This window comes from Papio anubis, chromosome 16 (genome assembly GCF_008728515.1).
Source record: "Papio anubis isolate 15944 chromosome 16, Panubis1.0, whole genome shotgun sequence".
NCBI lineage: Eukaryota > Metazoa > Chordata > Mammalia > Primates > Cercopithecidae > Papio > Papio anubis.
Window position 1 is genome coordinate 76,894,219 of NC_044991.1, and position 11,431 is coordinate 76,905,649.

The window sequence follows — 11,431 nt, forward strand, 5'->3', positions numbered from 1 at the left end:
CGGGCGTGGTGGTGCATGCCTGTAATCCCAGCTACTAGGGGGGCTGAGGCAGGAGAATCGCTTGAACCTGGGAGGTGGAGGTTGCGGTGAGCCGAGATCGCGCCATTGCACTCCAGTCTGGGCAACAAGAGCAAAACTCCATCTCAAAAATAAATAAATAAATAAAATAAATAAAATGAGAGATGTAGTCAAAAGTTTAGAATTCAAAGATCTCCCATAACCGATAACATGACACTCAAATGCTGGGTACCTGGGTAGCTCCAGGATTTTAAGTGGATCCTAAAATCCCATTAATTTTTCCTCACAATTTTCTACAAAACATAGCTCGTGTGTAAAGGCAAGCATACCTTTATTGACTACTACCAGAAAGTGAAGAACAGCTGCCCTTTTCCCGACAGTGCACACAGGCCTGCCTCTTCTCTTCAGCCCACACCCAACCTGCTTACTTACGATTATCTGTTATCTTGGCCAATGGTAACCTCCCTTTTTCTCTATTTTTTTGACAGGCCTTAGCAGCATTACATTGCTCACTTATGTACTAAGGTCTTTCTTTGCCTTATGTGATTAGATGTGCCCAACATACTTCCAAGATCTAAAAAGCAGCAAAATTTAGGGAAGCAAGAAGTCAGCTGTATTCCGGCCTTCTGCTGCTTTGGAATTTCTACTCTCTGAGAGCTCTAAAGAGGCATGGCAACACAGAGCCCCTCTCTCCTGGTGATTATGCAGGGTTCCCACTGGCCTATTCAGCTGGGGTGGGGGGAGTCGATGCTGGAACAGAATTATCTGCCGCCTCTAGGTATCCTGGAACAGTAATTAATACTGTTTGAATGGCTGAGACTATCCAAAACCAACATATTTCTACTACTAAAGAAAATTTCAACTCCAAACCCAAGACCTGGCTTCCAATATAGCAAAAACTCCACAAAGAGAACATAAAACATCACCAAAGTCCCGGTCAAAAGTGGTGCTGTTTAATTCTACAACATCAAGCTATTCTCCAAATATGGCTTTCTCCTAAGAAGAATGGACAACACTATACTCTAATATGTGCACAAGAGTGCATGTGGCTTAGGAGGGGAAAAAAGGTGTCCTTAACAGGATAAGGCTCTTCAATTTTCTAAAATGAAGTAACCCACATTTCCCCATATGTATTTTGTTCTAAAAATCTCAGAAACTGAGTGTGCTGAAGGATTCAGAGGGCTTTTTCATGTCAGGAAAAATAAAGGTTATTTTCAGACTATACTTGACTGGGGGAAATCTGAAATTTTCCTGTGGTTATTAGGAAAAGTTGTATTTGATTATATAAAACATGTATCTTCTCTAAAATCCTTTTTGTTTGTTTGGAGACAGGTTCTCACTCTGGGTACCCAGACTGAATGCAGTGGTGCAATTATGGCTCATCGCAGCCTCGGCCTCCCAGGCTCGGGTGATCTTCCCACCTCAGCCTCCCGAGTAGCTGGGATTACAGGCATGTACCACAGCCAACTAATTTTTTGTATTTTTAGTAGAGACGAGATTTCACTATGTTGCCCAGGATCATCTTGAAGTCCGGGACACAAGGAATCCACCCATCTTGGCTTCCCAGAGTGCTGGGATTACAAGCATGAGCCACCTTGTGAGCCCTTTTTTTTTTTTTTTTTTTGGTCTAAAATCTTAGGAATGGCTGGGCGTGGTGGCTCACAACTGTAATCCCAGCACTTTGGGAGGCCGAGGTGGGCATATCATCTGAGGTCAGGAGTTCGAGACCAGTCTGCCTGGTCAACATGGCAAAACCCCGTCTCTACTAAAAATACAAAAAAAATTAGCTGGGCATGGTGGTGGGTGCCTATAATCCCATCTACTTGGGAGGCTGAGGCAGGAGGATCACTTGAAGCAGGAGGCGGAGGTTGCAGTGAGCCAAGATCACGCCACTGCACTCCAGTCTGGGTGACAGAGCGAGACTTTGTCTCAAAAAATAAAAAAATAAAAATAAAAATAAATTAAAATCTTAGGACCAATGTTTATATAGAATGTAAATGAATTATCAACTTTTTATATATAAAAGCATCTTACTAGCTTTATTGAGGTATGATTTCTTAAAAATTCACTAAAAGATTGACTAAGATGCAGTTCTAGCTTTTCAAATGGCTTTGGGTTTTTTTGAAAGTATCAGGTCAGGCCGGGCGCGGTGGCTCAAGCCTGTAATCCCAGCACTTTGGGAGGCCGAGACGGGCGGATCACGAGGTCAGGAGATCGAGACCATCCTGGCTAACACGGTGAAACCCCGTCTCTACTAAAAAATACAAAAAACTAGCCGGGCGCGGTGGCGGGCGCCTGTAGTCCCAACTACTCGGGAGGCTGAGGCAGGAGAATGGCGTGAACCCGGGAGGCGGAGCTTGCAGTGAGCTGAGATCCGGCCACTGCACTCCAGCCTGGGTGGCAGAGCCAGACTCCGTCTCAAAAAAAAAAAAAAAAAGAAAGCATCAGGTCATTGAAATCAAGTGACTTGCTCACGGTCATTTGGTCGAAAGAGGTAAGATTAGAATTACTGGCTCCTGCCTTCCAAAAGCCAGCCATAAATCAAACTTCTCTTGGAACTAAGTAGGCCAAAAATGTCAAAATCATTCCCCATCTTCTTTCTTCAGTAATCAAGGAAAGAGAAAAATTAGTTTAAATGTAGAACAGAATTTCAATTAATAAAATGTCATCGGCCAGGCACGGTGGCTCACGTCTGTAATTGGAGCACTATGGGAGGCCGAGGCGGGCGGATCACGAGGTCAGGAGTTCGAGTCCAGCCTGACCAACATGGTGAAACCCCGTCTCTACTAAAAATACAAAAATTAGCTGGGTGTGGTGGCGGGCACCTATAATCCCAGCAACTCAGGAGGCTGAGGCAGGAGAATTGCTTGAACCCAGGAGGTGGAGGTTGCAGTGAGCTGAGATTGCGCCACTGCACTCTAGCCTGGACAACAGAGCGAGACTCCATCTAAAAAAAAAGAAAGTCATCAATGCATAAACAATTACCCCTAACCATGCAGAGGCACCTCTCTTGAAACTGGTAACTGTTTTAACAATTTGCTAAGGTCAGTAATCTCTACACAACCTTGCCATATGATGGTACCATAAACTTATTAAGATTTTAAATCAGCACTTCATATGTATATTTATAAATAGCTCGCTTCTGTTATCTTTTGAAAGACCTGATCGGACTGGAATATGGAAGTACTCTGAGCTCTCAGATTTTTTTTAAGTTAGCGAGTCATAAATAAGTTCAAAAGTTTTCTGCAGAACTCTGAAGGCAACAGGGATATTTCAACATTGCAAATAAAACAAGTGATTAAATAAATGAGAATCATAAAGGCTATGGGGTAGAAGGCTGAAGAGAAGGGACGTCACACTTTTCTGCAACATTATTACCTTGCTCTTTATCAAATCTACCACTTTCTCTCTTTCACTCTCTCACTTTCCGTCCCAACCTTCTTTTAAATTGCCGACAAAACACTACTTCCAAAATTAACAATACAAACACAACTCCCGGCCAGGCACGGTGGCTCACGCCTGTAATCCTTGCACTTTAGGAGACTGAGGTGGGTGAATCACCTGAGGTCAGGAGTTCGAGACAAGCCTGGCCAACATGGTAAAACCCCATCTCTACTAAAAATACAAATATTGGCCGGTGGTGGCAAGCGCCTATAATCCCAGCTACTCGGGAGGCTGAAGCAGGAGAATCACCTGAACCTGGAGGGCAGAGGTTGCAGTGAGCCGAAATCACGCCACTTCACTGCAGCCTGGGCAAAAGAGGTAAACTCCGTCTTAAAAGAAAAAAAACAAAATCCCAACGAAGCCATACTTTTAAAACATTAAATGGATCAAATGGGATTATTATGGCTGAGGGCACTTTATATTTTTTGCAAACACACTATTAATAGTCTTGTTTAGTAATTTTCCTCATATCCAATTTTCTAGGTGAGATGGTACCCCATTTCACAGATGACTCTCAAGTCCAAGAAAAGTTTCCTTTGCTCTTAGAATATGGGTCACCCATATTAAGTGGCATGAGATCTCAAAAATACTAAGTTAATGGTTAGGCTAAAATTTTGGCTGGGTTGCAGTATATATGGACAATTCAAAACATTTACAGCTACATTTTTCTTATTTCAAATTCAAGTCTACTATTTCTGAATATAATTGTAATATATTCTTGGAGTGAAGATATCTCTAGCCCTTGAGCACAACGTAGCCACAGGGTATACAAAGCAAATCAAAAGCAAGCACTGGAAAAAGTTAAACCTAGAAGGAAATACAAGTCCAACACTTTCCACTGTGCCAGAAAGCAGAATTGTCATTGGGAAATTTAGTAAAGTGAACTACATGAAACTGCTGATAGGCAACTCTTTTTGTCCTGCAAAAAACAGAAATTTCATATGGCTCAACCTAATGTTATTTTTATTTTTATTTTTTGAGACAGAGTCTCACTCTATTGCCCAGACAGGAATGCAGTGGTGCAATCTCGGCTTATAGCAACCTCTGCCACCTGGGTTCAAGCGATTCTCCTGCCTCAGCCTCCTGAGTAGCTGGGATTACAGGCACCTGCCACCACACCCAGCTAATTTTTGTATTTTTAGTAGTGACGGGGTTTCACCATCTTGGACAGGCTGGTCTTGAACTCCTGACCTCATGATCCACCCACCTCAGCCTCCCAAAGTGCTGGGATTACAGGCGTGAGCCACTGCGCCCAGCCAACCTAATATTATTTTCTAAGCGCATTTTAATAACTGTTCAAATAAGGTCTTCATATCCCAAGGAACACAAACCAACCTTTTATTTCCCCAGATTGCCTTAACCTTGAAAAAATGTGCCACCCCACTGTCCAAAGCTAGACATTCGAAAAATTTAATTTCAACAGAGCTTGTACATCATAGTGAGATCCTATCTCTACAAAAAAACACTGTTTTAAAAGTTAGCCAGGCAGGGTGGCATGTACCTGTAGTCCCACCTACTCAGGAGGCTGAGGCAGGAGGATCACTTGTGCCCAGGAGATCAAGGCTGCAGCTAGCTATGAGCATCACTGCACTCCAGCCTGGGCAACAGAGCGAGACACTGTATCAAAAAAAAAAAATAATTAGTAGGAAGGGCAAACAGCTAAATGTAACTACTCCACATCCTTTTTTTATTGTTCCCCTTTCTCACGAACAAAAATTCCATCCTAAGTAGAATTCCCCTTCAGAAGGCTTACATTCAAAGAGATACAGCACTAGTGAAAATGTAACTGTTCTGCCTCTTTTTCAGCTATCAGTGATACAGGATTCTAGGCACGGCAGTAGCTCATCGCTTTACACAGGGGTTCCACTGACCTAAAAATCTACTGTTGAGGAATCTTAATTAAATTGATAAGTTCCATTTCTGTTGGAGAATCTGGCTTCTAACCTTTCTATCAAAAGGGTGATTACCATCCCAGTAGATATAGTATTCCATTTAGATATAGTTGATTTATGGACTCAGACCAGAAGTACCTGTCACTTTCACAAAAGGAGAAAAAAAGGCTTACGGCTCTAAGACTGCCTCTAGGTCCAAATCCCATCTTTTCACACCCATTTTTATTAAAGTCTAATAGCCAACATGCTAATGAACTCTTTTCTCAGTTAATTCCACTAATTAGTTATCTGCTCCTGTTCTGCCAGAATCGCAACCCTTTTACAATCTACTCATCAAATCCATCAGGCCACATATTATACCTTCCTAGAGGGACACTTTTCCCTATGACACTTTGTAAACAGGGCAATCTGATGCTGCCTGTTCTATCTTTCCAGATCTAGTTGATAGTTCAAAACATCAACATTAACCACAAGTAAAATATGCTTTAAAAAATAATCAAGAGACGATCTCCTGCTCTATCTGGAAATTTCTCTATTCAGCTAGTTCTGTGTTGACAGGTCAACAGAGAATAGCACTAGTTATTGCTACAATCCTAAAAGGCATTTCCCTAAACTAAACCATCAACCCTTTCCTAAAATCCATATAATCCAACATGTTTCTAGCAGAATTTACTCTTCCTGCCCCTGCCCCAACAGCATCTTCTGATCATTTTTCACCATAAACTGAGGTTTCCTCATAGTGATGCCAAGTCAGGCAAACACATTCCTTAAGCCTTCCACCTAACTCCCTTCTTCCTGGAAGTTACATGTAATAGCTGCATTTACTTATTTTTAAAACTCTTCAAGCATCAGGTACAGTGGTGAGTGCTTTTAAAGAACATGTATCTACTTCCATCCTTAACACCGTATGAGACTGGGCTGCACATTCCCATTTTACAGAGGAGAAAAGCTAAGGCTTAGTAACCTGCCCAAGGTCATACAGGGCAGAGATTGGAATGCAAGTCTGACCTCTGCGTCCTCCACTCTTAACCATCATGCTGTCTTTCCTTCTGATCTCTTCCTGTCCTAAATGGTGCCCTGTGGTCTTATAAAAGACCATGCTTGGGGTGGGCGGGGGAGGGGTGGCAGGGTCAGTTTCTCCAGAGACTGCCTTTCCTTTAAAGGATAAGACTTTGAAAAGAAGGAGTACCCATTACATCTTTCCTCCATGCTCCCCCTTCTCACCTGGTACCATTTCCCAAAGGCCCCAGCCATATCCCCTTCTCTAGGGCCAATTTAAACTTTCCCTTTGTCCCCAGAGCAGGCACTATGCAATACTGAAGAACCACTATCTACCCGCAAGGCTAGGAGAGGGCAGAAGTGGAAGAAAGGAGAACACAGACAGCACCCCTTCCCCAGGTCTTCAGTTGAGAAAGAAGCTGTGGCTGAAAGGCTGAGGGGCTGGGGGCAAAGGTTACAAGGATGTGCCCTTGTGGATACGCGAGGTGGGCGCAGGGGGAGATGGGGAAGAGGCATGGGACGCTCAGGGGGTTAGCAGGAGACTGAATGGGGGTGGACCTCTGTAAGGAGAAGGGGGGTGCCACCGGACAGGCAGAGAGATCAGGCCACTGAAGAAGTGAACGTGAGTTACGGAGGACCTGGAGGTGGATGTAATGGGGGAAGTGGTGGAAAAAAGGGGAGGGAGGGGGCTCATGGGAGCAGGAAACGATGGAGTCACGGGGAGTGGGGGAGGACGGATGGGAGCCAGAAGGTGGGGCGGCCTGAGACCCGGGCACATGGGCTCGGCAAGGAGCCGGCGCGCCGCGGGGGCTTGGGGTGCGGGGAATGCCGGGAATGGGGGTTCCAGGAGACCCCGGGGACGGGAAAGGGAAGCGGGAGTTCTCGAGCAGCGGAGCAGGACGTGGGAGTTCCAGCGAGGCAAGAGCGGGAAGGGGGTCCCGGGGCAAGGGGCGGGCGTGAAGGCACCGTCCGGTTCGCGAGGGCGGCGTTATGAGGGGCGGGGTGGGCCGGAGGCTGGCGCGGGAGAGGAGTCCCGGGAGCCCGCTGGGGTGCGGAGGGCAGGAATGTCCTGGGGTCCCCGAGAGCCAGGCCAGGACTCCGGAGTCCGGAGGACCAGGCTGGAGGCCGCCTCCTGGCCGGGGCCCCCAGGAGGGGCGGGGATTCCCCGGGTCCCTCAAGGCCAGAGCGGCAGCCGACGGGGTCCCAAACCCCCTTCCTACCTATGCCGGGCGCCACATAGACGAAGTAGAGCAGCGAGGACGAGAGAGAAAAGAAGAAGAGCGCGGCGAGCAGCGAGCGGCGCGGCAGCCGCAGCAGCCCCCGGCGGGCGCGCATGCTGCAGCCGGGCGGCCGCTCGAGAGCCGGGCTGGGCCTGCTCCCGGCGCTCCCCGTCCGCCGCCTCCTGGGCCGCCGCCGCCACCGCCTGGGCCTCGGCCACCGCCTCCCGGGCCTCGCGGGCCGCCACTCGCCGCCGCCGCCTCGCCGCTCCCAGCCGCCGGCCGCCGCGGGCTGGGCCACATGAAGCGGGTGGGGGCCAGAGCGGCCCTGAGCGGGCGCAGCGGCGGGGGCGGGGCGGGGCGCACGCGCGGGAGGCGGGGCCAGCGCCGCCGGGCACCGTCCTGCAAAGACCCACTTGCGCTTCGCTGCCGACCCTCCTTGGCCCCGGCAGCTACCATGGAATATCGCCAAATGGCGACAGCCCCTCTCCCAGTGCGGCCACCGCCCAGGCTTACGGGGAACGTCTCCCAAGTGCTCCGCGCTCGCTCGCCCCCATCTCGGGGGCCAAGGGACCATCTACAAAGTCTGACTCGTTTCGTTGCCCACTGCAGCAGATGAGTGGGGATTGAAAGGCTTGGGGATTCGGCCTGGTATACACCCTCATTCATTCATTCATTTATTCAATTCACCATTTACTTATTGAATGCCAGATACAGTTGTTGGCGCTGGGCATGCTACAGAGGAAAAAACGATAAAAATCTGTCTTCTTGAAACTTAAATTATGTGAGAGGTAAAAGAAACAAATCAACTAGTAATATCAGGTACTGGTAACACATATGAATACGATAAAACAGGAGGATGTATTGCAGGCAGGCTGGAGTGGTCAAGAAAGGCCTCACTGAGCAGTGACATGAGCTGAGACATAAAAGGGTGAGAAAGCGCCAACTTTTTAGAATAACCTGGGGAAAAAGCAGTCATACCAGGGGGAACAGCAGGTGCAAAGGCCCTGAGGTAGGAAAAGAGCTGATCTGCCCCCGAGTTGAATCCAAGGCCAACATGAATAAAATTCAGTGAAGTAGTGGGGGAAGTAGGGATGAACTTGGAGCTCTAGTTGGGGTCCACATCCTACTGTATCAGAAATAGCATAGTGATAACAATTGTCGATGTCTCTAGACTTCTGCTGAGAAACATGGACTTTACTAATGCCATGAAATTCCCCCACTAGTCTTGAGATGTGTGTTGTTATTATTGCTATTGTACAAGTGAGGAAACTGAGGTTTCTGGATGGAAAGGCAATTCACCCAAGCCTTGCATCAAGGGCTCAAATCAAAACTAGCCTGTCTCCCATGTCAGGCCCTTGACCTCTAGGTTGTAACTGTCTCAGCAGTCTGTGTGGCCTCTAATTCTTATCCTGCAGACAAATCGGTATCCTATCCCCATCACCTGGGTGTGGGACCATATCCAAAAAAATGCTTTCAGATCAGCATCAGCTCAAAGGACCTCAGAAGGCAATGAACAGTCCTAGAAATTTATGGCAAGAAGCAGTAGCTTCAAGGAGCTGGACTGGAGAGGCCGTGTCCCCGGTGTAGACATATCTGAAACTAGAGTACTATCTTGGAATGCTGGAAGCAGTAGGGAGGGGAGAGGACTTTGCAGAGATTCTGTGAGAATCAAAAATAATCCTGATTTATATTCCTAAAGTGATTTCTACTTTTTACAGTGTTTCTTTGATCCTTTGAGTGGGGCGTCTAGAGCCACACTGCCCAGGTTCTCTGACTCCCAGCTTTTCCATTGTTAGCTGTGTGACTTGTGTTAGAGTTAACACAAGTTAAACTCTCTGTGCCTCGGTAAAATGGAGGAGGTTATTAGCAACCTCATCAGGTTGTTGTGAGAATTTAAGTAATACACGCAAAGTGCACATAGTAAGTGCATTTAGCTGTCACCTAATTCAATACCCCTGGGGAATGGTATGGTGGAAGAGAAGAGGCTTAAACAACAAAAAAGGAAAGCAGAGAATTTTGACTCAGACAGATGTGAGTTCAAATCTCGGCTTGGCCTCTCCTGGCTGTGTGACTCTGGAAAGTCACTTACGTCTCTGAGCTTCTCTATTCATCACCTGTGAACCAGACCCAGTGCTGCCCACCCCACAGGGATGTGATGTGGATTAGATGAAATAGTGCAGGTAAGGCCCTGGACCAGAAATCCCAGACTAGCCAGAATCATCTAACTTACAAATATTTTGTTGGCCCACACAATGGCCCCTCCCAACCCTCATATCTATGAAACATTTTCAAACATATAGAAAAGTTGAAAGAATAGTAGAAGCATCGTCCACACACTCCCCACCTGGATTTGATCATTCTTATCATTTTTCCACATGTACGTATCTATATTCATATGTCGAAAATTTTTATTTTTTGCTAAATATTAAAGGTAGACCGGGCAATTATGCCTGTAATCCCAGCACTTTGGGAGGCAAAGGCGGACGGATTGCTTGAGCTCAGGAGTTTGAGACCAGTCTGGCCAACATGGCAAAACCCCATTTCCACAAAAAATACAAAATAATTAGCTGGGCGTGATGACGTGTGCCTATAGTCCCAGCTACTTGAGAGGCTGAGGTGGGAGGAGCTCTTAAATCCAGGAGGTGGAGGTTGCAGTGAGCCAAGATAGTGCCACTACACTCCAGCCTGGGAGACAGAGCGACACCCTGACTCAAAAAACAATAAACAAAGTAAGTTGCTGCCTTACTGATATTTCATGCCTTAATACTTCAGTAGCAAATCCTAAGGAAAATTGCATTATCCTTCAGAACCACAGTAATATTAAGAGAATTAACAATTATACCATAACATTCTGTAATATCCAGTCTATTCTGGACAGAGAAAGAGAAACCTTCCTACATCTAAACTATGTACTAATGATCAATCTCTACTTCTGACCTATCTAAAATAATAAGGCATCAAAATAAATTGGTTATGTTTTAGGCCAGGTACAGTGAGTGGCTCACACCTGTAATCCCACCACTTTGAGAGGCTGAGGCAGGCAGATCACTTGAGGTCAGGAGTTTGAGACCAGCCTGGCCAACATCATGAAACCCCATCTCTACTAAAAAATACAAAAATTAGCTGGGCGTGGTGGTATGTGCCTGTATTCCCAGCTACTCGGGAGGCTGCGGCAGGAGGATTGCTTGAACCTGGGAGGGAGAGGCAGAGGTTGCAGTGAGCCGAGATTGTGCCATTGCACACCAGCCTGTTGTCCAGCCTGGACAACAGAGTGAGACTCCATCTCAAAAAAAAAAAAAAAGCAAAATACAAAAATTTTGCACAAAAATTAGGCACAAGAATTGCTTGAACCCTGGAGGTGGAGGTTGCAATGAGCTGAGATCACACCACTGCACTCCAGCCTGGGCAACAGAGCAAGACTCCATCTCAAAAATAAATAAATAAGCCGGGCGCGGTGGCTCAAGCCTGTAATCCCAGCACTTTGGGAGGCCGAGACGGGTGGATCACGAGGTCAGGAGATCGAGACCATCCTGGCGAACATGGTGAAACCCCGTCTCTACTAAAAAATACAAAAAACTAGCCGGGCGAGGTGGCGGCGCCTGTAGTCCCAGCTACTCGGGAGGCTGAGGCAGGAGAATGGCGTAAACCCAGGAGGCGGAGCTTGCAGTGAGCTGAGATCCAGCCACTGCACTCCAGCCCGGGAGACAGAGCGAGACTCCATCTCAAAAAATAAATAAATAAATAAATAAATAAATAAATAAATAAATAAACAAACTGGTTATGGGTTTTTTTGTTTGTTGTTTTTGTTTTTCAGATAGAGTTTCGCTCTTGTTGCCCAGGCTGGAGTGTAATGGCACA

At 46.7% G+C, this 11,431-nt stretch overlaps 1 protein-coding gene across 5 annotated transcripts in view; it reads right to left on the minus strand.

The window, feature by feature from the left end:
• Nucleotides 1–7,874, minus strand: part of B4GALT5 (beta-1,4-galactosyltransferase 5) — a 142,223-nt gene extending 134,349 nt beyond the window's left edge. For 3 of the 5 annotated variants that reach the window (XR_004179109.1, XM_017944709.3, XM_009215941.3), the window contains exon 1: nt 7,574–7,867. Coding sequence is in view for 3 of the 5 variants with exons in the window: in XM_017944709.3 (XP_017800198.1) it covers nt 7,574–7,688 (115 nt within the window). In the remaining 2 variants the exon portion in view is untranslated. Of the gene's footprint in view, nt 1–450; nt 1,386–7,573 lie in introns of those variants that run through there. The other 2 variants (XM_031656840.1, XM_003904630.3) reach the window with 2 other exon arrangements.
• Between the last annotated feature and the right edge of the window lie 3,557 nt (nt 7,875–11,431).